At 40.1% G+C, this 18,693-nt stretch overlaps 1 protein-coding gene across 1 annotated transcript; it reads left to right on the forward strand.

The window, feature by feature from the left end:
* The first annotated feature begins 1,029 nt into the window (after positions 1–1,029).
* Positions 1,030–17,186, forward strand: wdr45b (WD repeat domain 45B). The gene is made up of 10 exons (XM_003217064.4): positions 1,030–1,251; positions 4,061–4,135; positions 5,507–5,608; positions 6,470–6,557; positions 7,167–7,261; positions 7,963–8,153; positions 9,794–9,879; positions 12,928–13,029; positions 15,427–15,548; positions 15,885–17,186. The coding sequence occupies exons 1-10, from the start codon at positions 1,185–1,187 to the stop codon at positions 15,989–15,991; spliced, it is 1,035 nt and encodes a 344-aa protein (XP_003217112.1). The 5' UTR covers positions 1,030–1,184; the 3' UTR covers positions 15,992–17,186.
* The last annotated feature ends 1,507 nt before the right edge of the window (positions 17,187–18,693 follow it).

Here is an 18,693-nt window from a genome sequence, read left to right on the forward strand (position 1 = left end):
TCTGATTCTATGACACCACAATTAAAGGGAGATGTTGACTCTAAGCTGGAATATGTCCAGAGGAGGGCGACTAAAATCAAGGGCCTGGAGAACAAGGGCCTGCTTAAAGAGCTGCTGGGCATGTTTAGCCTGCAGAAGAGAAGGCTGGGAGGTGACATGATGAGGGCTACCGTATGTATCAAGATGTGAGGGGATCAAGCTTGTTTTCTGCTGCCTTGGAGACTAGGACATGGAACAACGGCTTCAAACTACAGGAAAGGAGATTTCACCTGAACATCAGGAAGAGGAAGAACTTCCTGACTGTGTGAGAGAGCTGTTCAGCAGTGGAACACTCTGCCCCAGAGTGTGATGGAGGCGGCTTTGGAAGCTTTTAAGCAGAGGATGGATGGCCATTTGTCGGGGGTGCTTTGAATGCGATTTCCCTGCTTCTTGGCTGAATGGGGTCGGACTGGATGGCCCACGAGATCTCTTCCAACTAGGATTCTATGACTCATAGGTGCCAACAGGGGTGAGACAATAAGAAGTGAGAGACATCTTTCCCGGGAAGAGAAATTCACTCCTGGGAGAGTTATCATGGGGAAAAGAGGTGTCTCCAATGAAGATTTATCACCAATCCTTGTTTCCACAACAGGCCAAATTTCCAAAATCCAATTGTCACGGGGACAGAAAGGGGCAGGGGGGGGGGTCTTCTGAACAGGGGCACATAGAGCAAAACAAACACCACAGGGGTGTTAATCCTTCCCTATGCTTCTATGGCTGGAGTTTCACTTAAAAATGTACCTGTTCCGACGTACAATCAAATTCAGCTTCAGAACAAACCTACAACAGAAGCTAACTTGGGGGGTGCCTATCCTGGCATCATCGTAACAGGGCCAGGGATTGGAAGGCACGCCGAGCACGGGCTCCAGCCGGGGATCGATGCGCTCTGCGGAGCCTGGCCGGGCGGCGCCAGTCAGTCAGTGAGTGCAAGGCGGGGGCGTGGCTTCCGCTCTGCTCGAGGCGCTCGGCGCTCCACCGCCGGGCTGCTGAACGTTCGTTCGCAGGCGCGCCTGCCCAGTGCGGAAGGAAGGAGCCCGCCCTCCGCCCGGGGCCTGCCTCCCTCCGCCCCCCCTCCCTGTCTCCCCCGATGGACTGAAGGAGGCCCCGCCGCCGCCTCTCCGTTCTCCCAGGAGGCGCCCGGCGCCATGAACCTGCTCCCGGCCAACCCGCACGGGAACGGGCTCCTCTTCGCCGGCTTCAACCAGGACCACGGTAAAGAGCAGGCCCCGCTCCCCCTCCCTGCCCGCCCGCAGACGAGGCCCACTCATCCCCAGGGAGGTTGGGCGCCTAGGCCGGAGCTTCTTGTTTATTGTCCGGGCGCCTTGGAGGCGGGGCTGGGGCGCATCCTCGGTGCACAAGGGCTGCCCTTTCGCACCCCGTGAACCGCCAGGGCCCAATGCCCGCGAGTTTGTAGGGGCCGGGGCTTCGGCAGGGCTTTGGAAAACTACATCTCCCATAGCACACAGACCTGGCAGTTAAAGTGGGGTCAGAATACATTGTTTCTACAATCTTGATGCACCCTTTAACCGCCTTGGCTCGACGTTATGGAATCATGGGAGTTATTTATCCTCCTCCTGCGAAAGAGTGTTGGTGCCTCGCCAAACTACCACTCCCAGGATTCCATAGCATTTCCCATGGCAGCTAAAGTGGTATCAAACCACATTAATCCTACAGTGTAGATGCACCCATGGTCCTGCCTGCCCTCTTTCCCCCCTTTTTGTGCTCCTCCGTGGCTGGGCTTTTCCTGCCTTTCTTCTGGGCTTCCTTGTGTGAAATATGCTCCCTTAAGATGCTGAATATAACCAAGACTGTGAGTGCAAGTCATGTTTGTCAGATTTGCCTTTGTGCTCATTGGCATTGCCTCTGCAGCATTTGCAAATGTAACTCACTTCCAAGGGGGCCACAAGGATTGGCCTGGGGTTGCATTGGCCTCAAACACAGCCTTCTAAGGGACATTCCACACAGCCATATAAGCCAGACTATCAAGGCACAAAATCCCACATTATCGGCTTTGAACTGGAATATATGGTAATGTCAACTCAGAAATTCCAGTTCAAAGCAGATACGGTGGGCTATTTTGCCTTGATACTCTGGATTATAGGGCTGTGCGGAAGGGCACTGATTCTGACACTTGGGTCGGCTGAGGCCTATACCCTGCATCATTGTGTTCCTCAGATTCTTTCCTCAGTCCCCTTCTCATCAAAATGCAGCCTTTTCAGGGGGCCCTGCTTTCATAGGTACATGAATAGATATCCTTAACAGCTTGAATAGCTTTTAAACAGAAAACATCAACTAACTTTTTTTCTCTTGTTTTGGATGTGAATCACTACAGTTATGCAAATTAGAATGCGTATATTACCTTATCAGTAACTTTCATTCCAGAAAATCTTGCTTTGTGCAGATACTTTGACTTGAGTCATATCTGATAAGCAGCTCTATTCTAACAAAGGAGAGTTATAGTGGGTTATATACTGAAGCAGTATATTTTACTGTTTACTGGCTCATTGGCGAACATTCTTGTCTTGTAATTTGAACTCATTGGTTTGAGGCCTACTCTGCGGAGGAAGAGAAAACAGATTAAGGAAGTAGCTGAAATCAGTAGCTTAAAAGGTCCCCTTTTCAAAGTAAAAAAATCAATGATGTCTCTCAAGCAACAGAATGGTCAGTTGATGGATGAGATTTCCGCATCCTTTCCTTCCTTTCCCCTCCTCAAAGGGAAAGTGGGATGGTTTGCAGGAGGGAGGGAATTCAAGTTGAGTGAGTACATGTATTCAAGCCCTTAGTTTGTAGACTCCTAAAAAAACTTTGGGGTTCCATATTTTGTTTGTTCAGATTTTGCAGAAATATTTGAATGTTCCTGAGTAATCTTTAGTTTCCATCCGAAAGCTCACTTATACATTATTATGGTGAGCTAAGAAACACTGGCTGGCTCAGAGCCTTTACTCTAGACCAGTGGTTCTCAACCTGTGGGTCCCCAGATGTTTTGGCCTTCAGCTCCCAGAAATCCTAACAGCTAGTAAACTGGCTGGGATTTCTGGGAGTTGTCACCAAAACACCTGGGGACCCACAGGTTGAGAAACACTGGTCTGAACTCCGTGGAAAATAAACAAATGGAAATATGGTGTGTTTTCAGTATAAGTGACAGAGAAGTAAAAGATAAAAGATGTTATTTTTCTCAGTAGTTCCCATTGGCCAAAATAAACTGGAATTGTTCCTTCTAATTGACAGACCTTTCAAAAACAAGCATGTTCTGTGAGAGCTGATTAATTATATTCAATTATATCTGACATGGTGATCTTTCCTGTATCCTTAGAGACTCCATCTAATAGGTCTTCTCGGTTCTGTTAGTCTAAGAAAGCATTTCAGGCTACAACCATTTTACAGGCAAGTTTTTGGTCTTCTGAAGGCACATGAATCAGTGGGATGTTTGAGATTTGTGCATAGGTTGAGACTTGTGTCCCATCATGTAGGCATTCTCTTTCTTCTTTGGTTCTCCACTACTATTTAAAATGGAATAGTATTGACCTACACATACCTTGTAAGACTTAAAAAGACATCTTTGTAAGGGTAAGTGGATAGTGTTGAACCTGAATTGGAGACACCTGAAAATAATGGGCTGATCTTGAGCAAGCAGGTTGTCCTCTCAAGGTTGTTTTGAGAGCTCCTGAGAGTTACTGCTGTTTTAATTCAAGTCTACTGAATTAAGGAATTCAACATTCTGTGAGATCTATGCCTGACAGGAATAGGAGAAGTTGTCATAGGATGCTGTGCTACACCAGATCAAGGTACTGGTCTGTGTAGCCCTGTCTTTTTCAACTGACAGCAACAAACTTCAGGCAGAGTTATTTCCTATAATCATCTAACTGAGTCCTTATTGTGAGGGATGCCAGGCATTGAAGCAGGGGCCTTCTATATGAAAATGCAAACTCTCTTACTGAGCTTGATCCTTCCACCATTGGTTTGAATCCTATATACCCTGAAGTGGTTGTCTAGTCTTCTTTCTTTCTTTTTTTTCTTTTAGGGTGTTTTGCATGTGGGATGGAAAATGGATTTAGAGTGTTTAATGCAGATCCACTCAAAGAAAAGGAGAAACAAGGTAAGTTGGCTTTTCCATAGTTGCTTTGTTTTATGCGCTTTCTTTGAAAGTAATCCATCTACAGTGGCATTTTGTGCACTTTTCCTTGGAAAGAACTTCCACTGAGTTTATTTTTTATTTCCAATATTTATATCCCGCCCTTCTCACCCAAAGGGACTCAGGGCAGCTTACAACACTGGCACAATTAGATGCCTATACAAAATCAATCTGCAATACATAAAATCAATTAAAAACTATTAAATAAAATATAAAATTACAGTATATAAATTTAAAAAATATGTATGCTCAGATCCTTTCGTCCGGTAACCTCGTGCTTTATCCATGAGTCAGTCCGTATCATCTTTATTGTTTATTCATTGAAAGCCTGGGTACATAACCATGTTTTTAGGGCTCTTCTAAAGCCGAAAAGAGTTGGAGCTTGTCTAATATCTCTGGGGAGGGTGTTCCACAGCTGGGGAGCCACCACTGAGTTGAGTAAGACTTGTTCTTAAGTAATATTTAATAGGAAGGAAATGACAAACCACTTCTCAGTATTCCTCATCTAAGAAAACTCTATGACATTCATGAGGTCGCCATAAGTCAGCAGGCGACTTGAAGGCATGAATGTACGCATAACTGTGTATAGGTTCGCAACCTTAAAACAAGATATTCAATTTTCATGAATTTCAGTGAATTTTTAAAGCTTTGGTGAATATCCATTGTCTCTTAGTGGTAGTGTTTACTGATTCATCAGGTTTTGAATATTTATGTCATGATCAGAAAGTAAAGTACAGGCTAGATAAATGGACAAAGGAAAGATTTCATTTTAATGTGATACTTAGGAAAGACTCCTCTTGAACAAATATATTACAGCATCATGCAGAAATTGCCTTGTTGATCTGTTGGAAAGGGGGGGGGGGAGTCATTTAGAATTTTATATATATATATAATAATAAAACTTTATTTATACCCCGCCACCATCTCCCCGCGGGGACTATTGGTTTATAAGTGTTAATACAGCGAAAGCGAGGAAAACAAAATTGGTGGGAATAGTGCAAAGAGGTGGGGGGGGGGGAAGTAGGTGAGAAAACGGGGAGAGAAGGTGGAAAAATGATTTAAAAAGTCATTTAGAATTTGTGTGTGCGTGTGTCTGTCAGTGTATGAATTTCATAGTATTTGAGGCTAGACTTTCAAAATCAGGCAGAATCTGGTGCATTTAGGATATTTAGTCCCTATGTATATCGAACGTAACAGTTTTATTTGTCATATGTTATCGTATAAAGTAGGTTATTATCCACAAAGGTTTATGAGGTATCACAGAACTGTTTGTTGTCAAAACCCTAGTGAGTCTTCACTTTGAATATTATAGTAAAATTCTCTTTTCCTGACTAGAATTCCTTGAAGGAGGTGTTGGCCATGTTGAAATGTTGTTTCGCTGCAATTATTTAGCTTTGGTCGGTGGAGGAAAGAAGCCCAAATATCCACCGAATAAAGGTATAGTATTGAGCAAGAAGTAGAATAATGTAGGACTTTGTTAAACATTTCCTAGTCGTTTTAATTGAGCAGGTGTTTTTCTATCTAAAACTGTTTGAATGGCTTGCAATCTGAACAAATGTGGATGCAGCTGTTGCTTTTATGCAGGAGAGATATGAGAACCCTTTCTTTTGATGGCAATTCCTAGCTGATCTCAATTTGTCTTTCCTAGGGTCAAAGGATAAATACACTCTTAAATTAGCAATGATGGTATTGTATCCAAGTAGAAATAAAATACTAATGGCATTATCTGAATAGGAGTCAGGTTGGAGATTTGTGTGTGTGTGTGTGTGTGTGTGAGAGAGAGAGAGAGAGAGAGAGAGAGGCGACTTGAGAAACTGCAAGTCGCTTCTGGTGTGAGAGAATTGGCTGTCTGCAAGGACGTTGCTCAGAGGATGCCCAGATGTTTGATATTTTACCATCCTTGTGGGAGGCTTCTCTCATGTCCCAGGTTGGAGATGAAAGAATGAAATAAGAATAATTGCTGGGATGTGACTGATATGTATAGATTGGGATAGTTATAGGTAAGAGGATCCCTCTAGATATTGTTTGAGCTCAGGTCCCATAAAAGGTGCTGGTGGGAGTCAACCAACACAGGGCCACATGCTTCCCCTTCCTGCATATAAATTATGGGATTTTGTAGATCCATACCTGGGATATTCTGCTTTTCTTTGCACTTCTTTAAACGAACTAACACAAACTATAGTTTGGGGTGTCACTGTTCATCATGGAGCTAGACTTTCAATGGGGAATCAGTAGATGTGCTGCACTATAGTCTCAGTTTTTGTTTTAAGACTAATCAAGGCAATTCTACTACTACAGTGATGATCTGGGATGATCTGAAAAAGAAGACTGTTATTGAGATAGAATTTTCCACAGAGGTCAAAGCAGTAAAGCTGAGAAGAGACAGGTGAGTCTGGCTGCAGTCCTTTTATTTGTACCCAACTTACTCTGTACCCTCACTTCTATTTTTTCACAGAAGCAAAAACCAAGGGGGCGGTCATAGTAAACTAGCACTTTGGACATTCTTAAAGCTGTTTTTGAGTTGACAAAAGGGAAGAGTTGCTGTCTTATTGGAAGCCAGTCTTGGACGAGGAGATGTGCATGCTTCCACTATAGGAGCAGCTTGTGCTGGTAGAAATATAAAAAAAGTTTTGGATAAGTCTTAAGAAGCTTGGGGATGCAAAGTGTTCTCCCCTTGTCTCCTCTAAATAGTTACTGTGATAAACCCATCTTAAATTGGCATTTTTAATCACACTTTCAAAGTCAATGTATATCAGGATCAAAGTGTCTTGTTACTGCTGCAAAGGTAATTTGGGTTATACTTTGCAGAGATAAGTGAGAGCCTCTGCAGTTTAGACTATTAGTACTGCCTTCTGATACAACATAGAAGTAGTTCTGAAAGTAGTTCTGCCCTAAAATGAAGACAGGAGACTGTTTCTAGTACTGGCTTAAATTCAGCAGTGTACAATATTCGATGGTAACACAAGCATATTTGTTGATGGTTTCTCTCTTTCAGAATTGTGGTAGTTTTGGATTCGATGATTAAAGTTTTCACGTTCACGCACAACCCTCACCAATTGCATGTCTTCGAAACCTGCTACAATCCTAAAGGTTAGCTGTCTCTGTTACAAAATCTGTAAGAAGGATTTAAACAGTATTTTGCCATTTTACAAAAGGGACACCATTTTATTCCTCTGTTGTATATAATGGGACTTTAGCATCCATGGATGTTGGTATCCATGGGAGCATCCTGAAACCAGTTGAGAGTGCTGGATACCAAGGACCCACTGGACATAAGATCAGAAAGGCACCTGGAATGAAAATGGAGGTATAATAAGCCATTTTGCTTATATATCTAAAATGCTTGAGACTTGATGTGTTTTGGATTTTGAATTTTTATCAAAGATTGGAAAATATGCATTTGTTTATACATACATAATGAGATACCTTGAAGATAAGACCCACGTCTAAACACACAATTCCTTTGCACTGAACCATGCGAAAGCGAAGACGTCACTATCTCAGCCACCCATGTTGACAATTTTAGATTTTGGAGTATTTTGAATTTCGGAATTCCAGATAAGGGATGTTCAACCTGAATAGCCCTCAATACACCTGACTACATATTTGCATAAACAAGTAGCTTACTACCTGTGCAAGTACCGTACCCTGATTCTTAAGCTTCAACCAATTTCCATTTCACAAAATCGTTGAGGAAGAATCAGAGCAGTGTTGGGATTTGGGGAAAGCTTTGTTTTTGGTGGTGTATTAAGTTTTAGTATTGCATTTCAACATTTTCCATTATATTTCAGGCCTCTGTGTCCTGTGCCCAAACAGTAATAACTCCCTGCTTGCATTCCCTGGAACACATACTGGTCATGTGCAGATAGTAGACTTGGCAAACACAGAAAAACCTCCAGTAGATATTCCTGCTCATGAAGGGATCCTAAGTTGCATAGCTCTCAACTTGCAGGGAACAAGGATTGCCACAGCTTCAGAAAAAGTAAGCAAACAGTTGTGCTACATGGCTGGTTGGAAAATAGCCCAGCATTCAAACTGATTTTCAGTAATATCTTCATGAGGATTTGTATCTTATTTTTATTAATTTGCTAATCCTGAGTGGAGAAACAGAAATTAAATTTGGATCTACTTCTGTATTTTTGAGTAATTTGCAATACAGGCAGTCCCCAAGGTTCGAACAAGATAGGTTCTGTAGGTTTGTTCTTAAGTTGAATTTGTATGTATGTCAGAACAGGTACATTTTAAAGTGTAACTCCAGCCAAAAGTATATGTATTTTTTAGCTTTAGATAGCACAGGAAAGGGTGATGTTTGTTTTCCTGTCTGTGCCCGTTCAGAAGATTTCACCTCAATTTCTGTCCCTGTGATAACTGAATTTGGCTTGCTGTGGAAACAAGGACTGGTGATAAAACTTCAGTTGGAAGCACCTTTCCCCCCTGATAACTCTTTCAGGTGTGAATTTCCCTTCCAAGGGGTAGATTTCTCTCACTTCCTGTTGTCTCACCCTATTCTTAACGATGAGTCATTTGAAAGTCAGATGTTTGTAACTCAGGGACTGCCTATACAAAAGGCATTTATTGATTTTTAAAATTTAATATTAACTTGTTAATATCCCCTGTCTTTGGTAGATCAGATGAAAGTTTGTTTATGCAGGCCATTCTAGTGAGTTTTGAGATGTGAAAGATAAATAACTACCCTAGAGACATAATTTGGGAAGGGGGGGGGAGAGAGAGATTCTACATGCCTTTAAAGTGTGCTCTCCATTAATTTAGAAAAGTCTATTGGTAATGCTTGAAGGAATTGTTTACAAAATTTAAAATTGGTTTTCTGGGAAGCACCAGCATGTTGTAGAATTACACATTGTTTTTTGCAAGCACTTGTCAAAAGACAAATCATTTATGCAACTTGAATCTCCTATAAAACTTTTGATAAGTTCCTCTGCTATTTATATTGACTTTTTGGCTCTTCCCCCATGCTGCAAGTTTTTTCATGCACTCTTTTACACCTTAAAGGTAAAGGTTTTCCCCTGACATTAAGTCTAGTCGTGACCGACTCTGGGGGTTGGTGCTCATCTCCATTTCTAAGCCGAAGAGCCGGCATTGTCTGTAGACACCTCCAAGGTCATGTGGCCGGCATGACCACATGGAGCGCCATTACCTTCCCGCTGGAGCGGTACCTATTGATCTACTCACATTTGCATGTTTTCGAACTGCTAGGTTGGCAGTTCGAAAACACTTTAAAACGAACAAGAATTTATATATTTTGTTTGGGTAAACTTTGTTTTTATTTATCCATTTGAAGTAATTTCTTTGGCACTGAACTTGGGGATATTTATGTGTTGAATTTCCCAACTCACCAATAGGTTAGTATTAAATATTTTTTTTAATGTTTGACATTTTTTGATAAGACTGGAGATAGTTCTCAGCTTCTGCTCCATTATATATTTAAGAGAGTAAGAGGAAAGGAAGGCAAGCTTCGTGCGTGAGAGGGAATATAATGTGAAGCTGTAGAGGTGTGCTAAAAGCATTTTGAAAAAAGTATAATTTGCACCTTCATCCTTATATTAGATAGAAGATATAGTGCGACTTTTCATATCCTTATGAATTTTTGTTATTTGTTTCTAGGGGACCCTCATAAGAATATTTGATACTTCATCTGGGCATTTAATCCAGGAGCTGCGTAGGGGATCTCAGGCGGCTAATATCTACTGGTAAGCTTTGCTCTGCTGAGTAGTTGAGGGAGCCTCCAGCGACTTATTTTATCTTGGTGGGGCCTCAAAGAGATAGGTGCACAAATGAATGTTTGTGCTTTAAGATGAGCTCAGGGGTTCTGTTGTTAAGAGGGAGCAACTTCTCTGTGAATCTTTCATCTTTGACACTTTGTATGAAATTTTAGCCAAAACAGCTAGTACCTTCAACCAGTTCCAAATTAGTGTCTCACTATCATATGGGGGTTAGTGAAGTTCAGTATGTAAAGGGAAGAATTTCTGGACTTTTAATAACTTACGTTTTGTTTGGAATATAAGCATGACATCTTAAGAGGACAAGAGCAGTACACTTTCCTAAGGCTTAATTATTGTTTTTACTGTGATTAAGTTATTCTTTGGTACATGTTTACACCTTCTGAAGATAGCAGGGTGTTAGAAATAAAGGCATATTTTTAATAATGGTACTTTTCACTATGGTTCTTTACCTAAGATCTGGACAAATCAGTGTCTCTTATTAGAAATGAATACTGCAGAATATTTGCTGGTAGTATGGAGATTTTTGAAAAAAAGCAATGCATAAATAAATGTACTCTAAATATACAGCTTTGTTGGCAGTGACTACATGTGAGATAGTAAACTAATAATAAAATAATAATAATAAAACTTTATTTATATCCCGCCACCATCTCCCCTATGGGGACTAAGACATTTGAAGCCATATTATCTGAGTTCAAGAGAGGAGGGATTCACACAAAGTGGGCATATCATTCAGAAAGGCAGGAAAGTCATAGATTATCTGGAAGGAAAGCTTGACTCCTGTTAGCCTTCTAGAGCGATTCAGGGGAGGCTGAGAACACCCTGTTGTCCTGCCATTTTCATGCTACAACCAGGATTTATGTTATCATTCACATGGAGAATATTTTTTTAGTGATCTGCTACTAGAGGGTAATTAAATTTGGTTGATTTGGCAACTACTGGAGAACTTCATTATCTCTACCCTCTTTTTCCCAAGCAGAACTGGTTCTTAGATTTTGGTTAAATATACTTAGCTATCTTCAGTGGTTCCCAGCTGCATCAGTGTCTTCTCATCTTCGGCACAGATTCTGAATGTGACTGCAAAATATCATTTTGCTTTATGGAGTTCTGTGCTGATGGCCACTACAAAAGCCAGAACAAGGCAAGGCAAGTGTCATTTCTGTGCCCAGGCTCCTGGGGAAAGCAGGATGGCAGTCTGAACAGCCATAGCCATTTCCAAATAGGAAACGGCCCAACCGTTTACACAGGCCCAAAGCTTGGGAAAACTCCAGAGTATACTGAACTTTTTTTTAATATGGCCTTTCCCTAAGTTAAAGCAAAGAGACCATGTGTGTTATATGGATGTCGTGGAGTCCATTCACCCCCAGGCTGACTCATACCACCTGTATACATAAGTACAATAATTTTCATCTAGGACTTGCCTCACTGTAGCCATTTCTTTCTTGCTCTCTGGTTTCTCAAGAGTTTCTCTTGTTCTATCCAAAAGCATCACACCCATTGGATTGGCCATAGCACCACCATCTTCAGGGAAAGCATATTTTGAAAGTTTACATTACTAGAACAAGATCATTTAGACATTAATTGGACTCCTTTTATCTTCAGTGCCAGGTTTTCAGATCCACTGTAGCCAGGTGGATAGAAGCAATATCTGCATGGCCTGCCACCTTGCCAAGGGGCCTAGACATGTGACACTGAAGTTCATTCTACCAAAGCAGTGGCCACATCTGCCACTTTTTGCTTCAGAGGTTTGTTTTGGGAGATTTTTGGAATAAAAACACTCTGGAGCACTCCTGCTATGTTTGTCAGGCAGCATAAAATAGATAAATTCAAATCTGCCGAGACTGCATTTGGCAGATGGCGCTCAGGACCTGAGCACGCAATGTAACAGCCACTGCGCCCATCTAGAGGGTTAAATATATCCCATTTTGGATACATCTTCTCTGAGAATGGCACCACAAGGTCCTTACTGTGGAGGGACCATCTAGGTTAGTGGAAAAATAATACAGTAATCCATCACCTTCCTTTGTGGCTGTCTGTTCATGAGGTAGTTGGGTCTTCTGATGGAGTGCTTTGTTTCTCTCTTTCTGGGCTCCTCCAAATAGGGAAAATCCATTGTGAGACTGTAGAGTTTGTTGCTGTAGGTTTTTTTTTAATAAAATATATACAAATGACATTTGTTATCCCAGTCTATGTTCTGGTAATTTCTGACACCAGCTGTGATATTTGATTCCTATCCTTGAGTGTTTTTTTTCTCATTCTGAGACATACCAGAATAATATGTTCTCGTCTCCTTTTTTAAGTTAGTGCTATAATGTATCTGTGGTATAGTGCTTTTGATCCATAACTGATGCCATAAATAAATTCAGAGAAGAGAAAAATTTACTCCTCAAATCTAGAAGAACCCTAGTGTAGGTCCAACATATGACTGAGATCATATTAGTTTGAGATCACATGCCTCTGTTGTCTCTCTGGGCAGTGAAAGGCATAACTCACTTTGAATAACGTGCCCCTTGGGCACTTACCTAATTCTGAGTTTGTAGAAATGCCCTATATCATGTTCCTCTTTTTAAGGTAATATGGAGTTTTTTTTAAAAAAAATATGGAGGACTTTTTTTAAAAAAAGGCATGAATATGTTTTTTCCTGTCCCTGTCATGTACTACTAAGCTGCCTGGGTTCATTTTTTTCCAATTTAGACTCTTACAGTTGATGATCACAAAATGTGTTTTTTATCGTTGTTGAAATTTATTCTTTGATTTATTATTGAAGGGGATGTAATTCTCCAAAATACAGTCAGAGAAGGTCTAGACATCCTGGGTAGGACTTATACCTTCTCAGAAGAAAATCTATTTTAGTGGAGAGTAGCTGCACAAATACTGTTTGTTATCTCCTGGAAAAGCTGCTAGGTTTTCTTTAACATTTAGAAACACTGTGTACCTAGTGTATAAAGTTTTTGTAAAGCCACTCATTTGGTAACAGTAGCTGTATTAAACAGATTTGTTTCTGATCTCCATTAGCATTAACTTCAACCAAGATGCTTCTCTCATCTGTGTGTCCAGTGACCATGCCACAGTTCACATATTTGCTGCTGAGGATCCTAAAAGGAACAAACAGTCAAGGTAAGGGGAATTGCAATGACACATAAGTGGTGTATGAATGATTATTTTCTTTGAGAATGAAGAGTTAGTGCTTACTATAAAGGATTGTTCTGTAGAGGTAGAGGAGAAACCATATATGTGTTGCCAAGTGTGTTCCTTTTTTCTCTATTCCATTAGTTAGAACAACACAAGTGCATTGACCACTCATAGAAATTGATTTTGAGAAAGGATCACCATGAAGTTTATTGTTCCCATACTATGCCTAAGTGCACAAGGCTTCTGTGGTCTTGGCGACTCTACCTTGGTTGAAATGATTGCAGACAAATGCCAGATATGTTGTGGTAAACAGCCAGACAGAAATTGATCTTGAGTTTGCCATCCTAGCTTGTACAACAAAAAAAATGAAATAATAATTTAAAAAACTTTATGTATATTCTGCCCTATCTTCCCAAAGGTGGAAATTAAGATCTCAACTCTGCAAGATATTATATACTTAACAGAAATATGAGTTTGGAAATGTTGGACAGAACCCTTATGGGTGGTAGCGAATACATAACCTGCAGTTACGTATTTGCATCTACTACATATTCATGATCCCTATGTAGCTCTGACTGTGAAAGCCCCCCAAATCCCATTTACAGGCAGTTGGGGAGTTACAAATGACTCAAATTAAGAATGGGGGTGAGACAACAGGAAGTAAGAGAAATCTGCCCTTAGGAAGGGAAATTCACTCCTGCAAGAGTTAGCAACCCAAATTTTTCAAAATCCAGTTATCACAGTGACAGAAAGTGAGATGAAATCTTCTGAACAGGGGCCCAGGCAGCAAAACAAACACTACAGTGGTGTTAACCCTTTCATTTGCTATCCAAAGCTAGAAGATATATATTTTTGGCTGGAGTTACACTTAAAAAATGTACCTGTTCCGACTTACATACAAATACAACTTAACAAGAAGCCTACAGAACCTATCTTGTTCGTAACTTGTATTGGTAAACTGCCACGTGACCTTCGCTGTCCATCCTTAACAGCAAATAGGAAGTTTGCAAAGTCTGGCTGGAATCTGCTATGTAGCAATGTAGGATTCTGGAAAAAATATTAAAGTGTCAGTAAATGCATTGAAACAGAAGGAAGTACTCTCAACAATATCTCTGATAAAAACTGTAGAGAAAAAAAGAGACCAAATCCTGGTGCACAAGAGAGATAGGAGTACATTTTAGGCAATACTTTGGAAAATTATGTTCAGTGCTCTTCACACCCAAAAATTAGTCATTATCTTAAGGGCTTACAAATTTTAAGATTTCTGAAAAACATTAAAACATTTTAAACTCCTCTATCTAAATCTTGCTTTACTACACATTTTAACAGACCCAAACATTAATATACAACATAAAGACCTCATTTCTTTTTTGTTTTAAGTAGTCAGGGAACGTATAGCAAACCAGTGGAAAACAGGCAACTCACTGGATGTATTTCTTCATGGTATTCAAATTGATGGGACATGGATTTATCTGAGAAGTTTAGCACACAAGTTTAGATTAAAACAAATGAAGCAAACTTGGGCAGTTTTAAGAAAACATTATTTATTTTCATTGTCCATATGAATAAAAGTGCAGCTCCTAGAAAACAAGCCCCATCTTTTTCTGGATGAATTTAGGGCAGTGCCTTTGGCAAGTATAAGAATAATCAGCGAGTTATGTCATTAACTGCTCTACAACATTTCCTCCAAAAATTGCATTTTATTACATGTGTATTTTTCTATATGTTAAGTATTCTTGCAAATAAAAAATGTAAACAACAAAGCTATGCAGTTTGGCTGTATTCCTTGATTTAACCCCAAGCCCAGGCCTATGGGGATGCTTTCAGCGAATGTTCAGAAACCTGTTTCATCAGACTATAGATTGCATCTGTTTATGGGCAGTACTATATGACTCCTTCATGAAGTACCAGTCAATTTCTGGACAACCCCTCAAGTGCTAGTATGATCTGTAAAGCTTTCGGCAACTTGGAGCTAGGCTGCTGGGAATGCTGCTTTTTCCATGTAAGCCAGTTTAGGGCTTGGATCCTGAAGAGAGGTGTTTTTTTCTTCCTATTCTGTGTCCAAATGGCCTTTGGGGTAGGAACAATCTTCTCCGTGGTCTTTTCCCAGCAAATCAAGCTATTTTTATTCAGACAAGCTTTTGGCTGTTAAGCTTAAAGTTGGTTTTAACTGGTAAGTGCTGTTGGTTAAGTCATGTATTAAAGTGGTTTACTTTTAGATTTTAATGTATAATTTGGCATTACATTATATTTTATTCACTAGCTCAAACTTTATCTGTAGGAAAGGTGAAATATTAGTAAAATGAAAATTTATCAATAAAGTAAATTGTGGCAGTTTGCTGTGGTGCTTGAAATACTGAGGGAACTTTCTGTCTCTTTCAGCTTAGCGTCAGCCAGTTTCCTGCCCAAGTATTTCAGTTCCAAGTGGAGTTTCTCCAAATTTCAGGTTCCCTCTGGCTCTCCCTGCATCTGTGCCTTTGGAACAGAACCAAATTCTGTCCTAGGTAAGGTGTGCATGCAAAAAACAAACAAGCAAACAAACAAAAAACGGCTCACAGAAATACATTTTTATAGCACTATCCTGGGTTTTATTGTGGTTCCATTATTTTGGTGGGCTTTTAAATCCACATTAATCTACTTATGTCTCCTACATTTAAGTGTGAGGGAGTTGATGGGGATACCAAATATGTTCAGACTGCAAGCCATGAAGGCCCAAAGCTGCTACTTGAGATCTCAGCATGAAAAGGCGGCTAAACAATGTATACAGAAACTGATCAATATATAAAAAGCAGCATGGCTAAAGTGCCACTCATTGTCTCCTTCTCTTCTCTCTCATTTAGCAATCTGTGCAGATGGCAGCTACTACAAATTTTTATTCAATCAAAAAGGGGAATGTGCCAGGGACGTCTATGCTCAGTTCCTAGAAATGACTGATGACAAACTTTGACTGGACAGACATCTATAGCAGGGGAAAGATACTGGACCCCCTCCTGATTATTCTCCCCCTCCTCCTCAAGAAACAGCCTCTGACTATCATAGCACTCAAGAGTGCTGCTCAAGATGGGACCGATATCCTCAAGAAGCCCAAGCCAGCATGATATGGAGTAAGCCACAAGGCAGAGAACTGATATGTTAACTATCAACAGCTGGTGTTACATGTTAGATTTGGCTGCTGCTGTTACTTCAATTTTCGTAAAGGTTCTGTAGCCTGTGACATCTGAGGTTTTCTCCGTAGTTGACGAACAAAGCTTAGCGCCTGCCACACAGTAAGGACTGACTCCTCAAAAAGAGGTCAAAATTGAGGTTCTAATGACGTGGTTTGAGATGGTGAGAGCGACTTGTCAGACAAGTTGGAACATTTATACCAGCAGCTTCTGCCTCTACAGGTCTTGTTTCCTCCTAAATACAAGAAACTAATCGGCAAGTGTTTTGAGTTCTTGCTCACCATAGATAAGAATGCTCAAATGCTCATTTCCATACTATTATGAATAGATATTAACTTCATAATGTCATTTGTTAGAGGTGCCAAAATAAATATCCCAAAACATAATTATTGTTGATCCCAATAGCCATTTGTAGGGCAAGAAGTAAGTGGCATAAAACAATGCTGAAGAGTTGTGAAACCGACAGCGTGGCTGGAAATAACCCTCCCTCCAGTGGAACCTTACTCCATTAATGTTGGCATTTAATGTTGTGTAAGAGGCTGTTGACAACAATCCAATGGGCATCAAATGTTTTTGTATTTCTATAGCTCTACGTTGTCCCTCACAATTTCACAGCAGCCCTACCATATGTTGACAATAACCTAAGCTGGTGCCTATAAGAGTAGAAACGATAAAAGCCAGGACACATTTGTATTTCAAATGTTTTGGAAAAGGATGTATGTAGACACTTAATTTGAAATCACTGTCATCTCCCCTTGAAGCACAAATTCAGTTACCTCTTTTCTTAGTTTTACACATGCTTCAAAATTAACTGAAGTCTTAGTTCATCAAGTTGTAAGGTATTGGAATTTGTCATTTAACTAAAGCATATATTCAACTGTCAATTTGCATGTTGCTTTTCAGTGTATATTTAATCATGGAAATTGTTTTGCACATCTTTTGTAATATTCTTTAATTAAAAGTGACTAATTTACTGTATTGTTATGATAAGAATAACACAGAGTATAGTTAGTACTGCAGTTACTGATACTTTCTGCCTAAATGAACATTTAATACATGACATTTCAAACTATAAAACAGGCAAAAACCACAGACTCATAATACGGGACATAGGAAAACAGGATTCAATTCCACATCTCAATTCTTACAATTGTTTTGCTAGCGGCAAACTTACCTGTATGTTGTGTGAAGCATGCTTCTGCCTCATCCCACTGCCGCTGACAGGACTGTTGTAAATGTTAGCAAGTTGATGCCAAAAATATGAGTAGAGGTTTCTCGTGCAGTGTGGCTTTCCTGTACTCTCTCCAAAGACTGCTCAAGGGGAAAGGCACCTCCTGCAGTAAAATGGAATGAGGCCTACAATGCCTGCTCCAGAGTTCGTGGAGTTTGACTTGTGTCTTTCCAATAATAACAGTGATTGAATGCACTTTATACCAATAAGTAACTCCTATTAATCCTGTACTTCTTCACCCACCACTACCACCACCACCACCACCACACAGCTTGGAGATCTGTCATTCCTTTTGATAGCTTTCTTTGCCACTTGTATTATATTTCCAAATTCTGTAATTAACCTTTTCAAGGCCAGACTGTTCAGTCGTTCCTATTTCATCTCTTTAATGTGAGGCAAGATTTGTAGAACTTTGCATTTGAAGGCTGTTGCTTGAGAAACAGTCTAGTGTTCAAATAGAAATGGACAGTTATTTTGTGTGTCACTTGCCTCACGTGGGCTGATTTTTCCTACACCAAGTATTTTCTGCCTCAATTCCACAACAGAATATAAGTATTTTTAGCCTACATGAAAACTACGTATTTAAAAAAAATGCCTTTTGTGCATTTGTTCAGGCGTTTGCATTTGCAAGCAATTTTGATGAATAAACTATTTTTGAAACTGAATTGCAAAGGTCAGAAAAATACATGATTATGATAAGCTGCATTCCATTTTGTGTAAATTACAGAAGGAAAATTTTCAGTTCACATAGCAAAATCAACTGAACAAATACCCCACACATTTGTATCCGATTTTCATATTACTACAGCTGTTGACTGGAATAACCTTGTGTTGCCATCACTGATTCTGAAAGGCATTGGAATTTTACAGACATTCTAACAATTGGCTAATTATTACATATGATTTCTCTTTTAATCTTTTTACCTGTCTATAGGATGGCCCTCTTATCCACATTCATGTTCAAAAAAGTGTTTGTGGGCCTCTCTTGGTCCTCCAGTGTGATTTCATGGTATGCCTCTGGTCCAAGTATAAATCAAAGTACAAAGACCACTTTTGTCCATTATTTCAAGGATCCATGCTGGGTCTTAGAACATATCCCCTGCAGATATGGGCATGCTAATTCCTGTGTATATATCTATGTCCATCAGCTTTGGACAGACAGACTAGTCCATGAAAGACGATTACATAAAACGCTGACCTAGCCAAGTAAGGTTAATTTATAGCCTAATTTGCTGAGAAGGCCAATTTTTACAA

The sequence above is a fragment of the Anolis carolinensis genome, chromosome 2, assembly GCF_035594765.1.
Source record: "Anolis carolinensis isolate JA03-04 chromosome 2, rAnoCar3.1.pri, whole genome shotgun sequence".
Classification (NCBI taxonomy): Eukaryota; Metazoa; Chordata; class Lepidosauria; order Squamata; family Dactyloidae; genus Anolis; species Anolis carolinensis.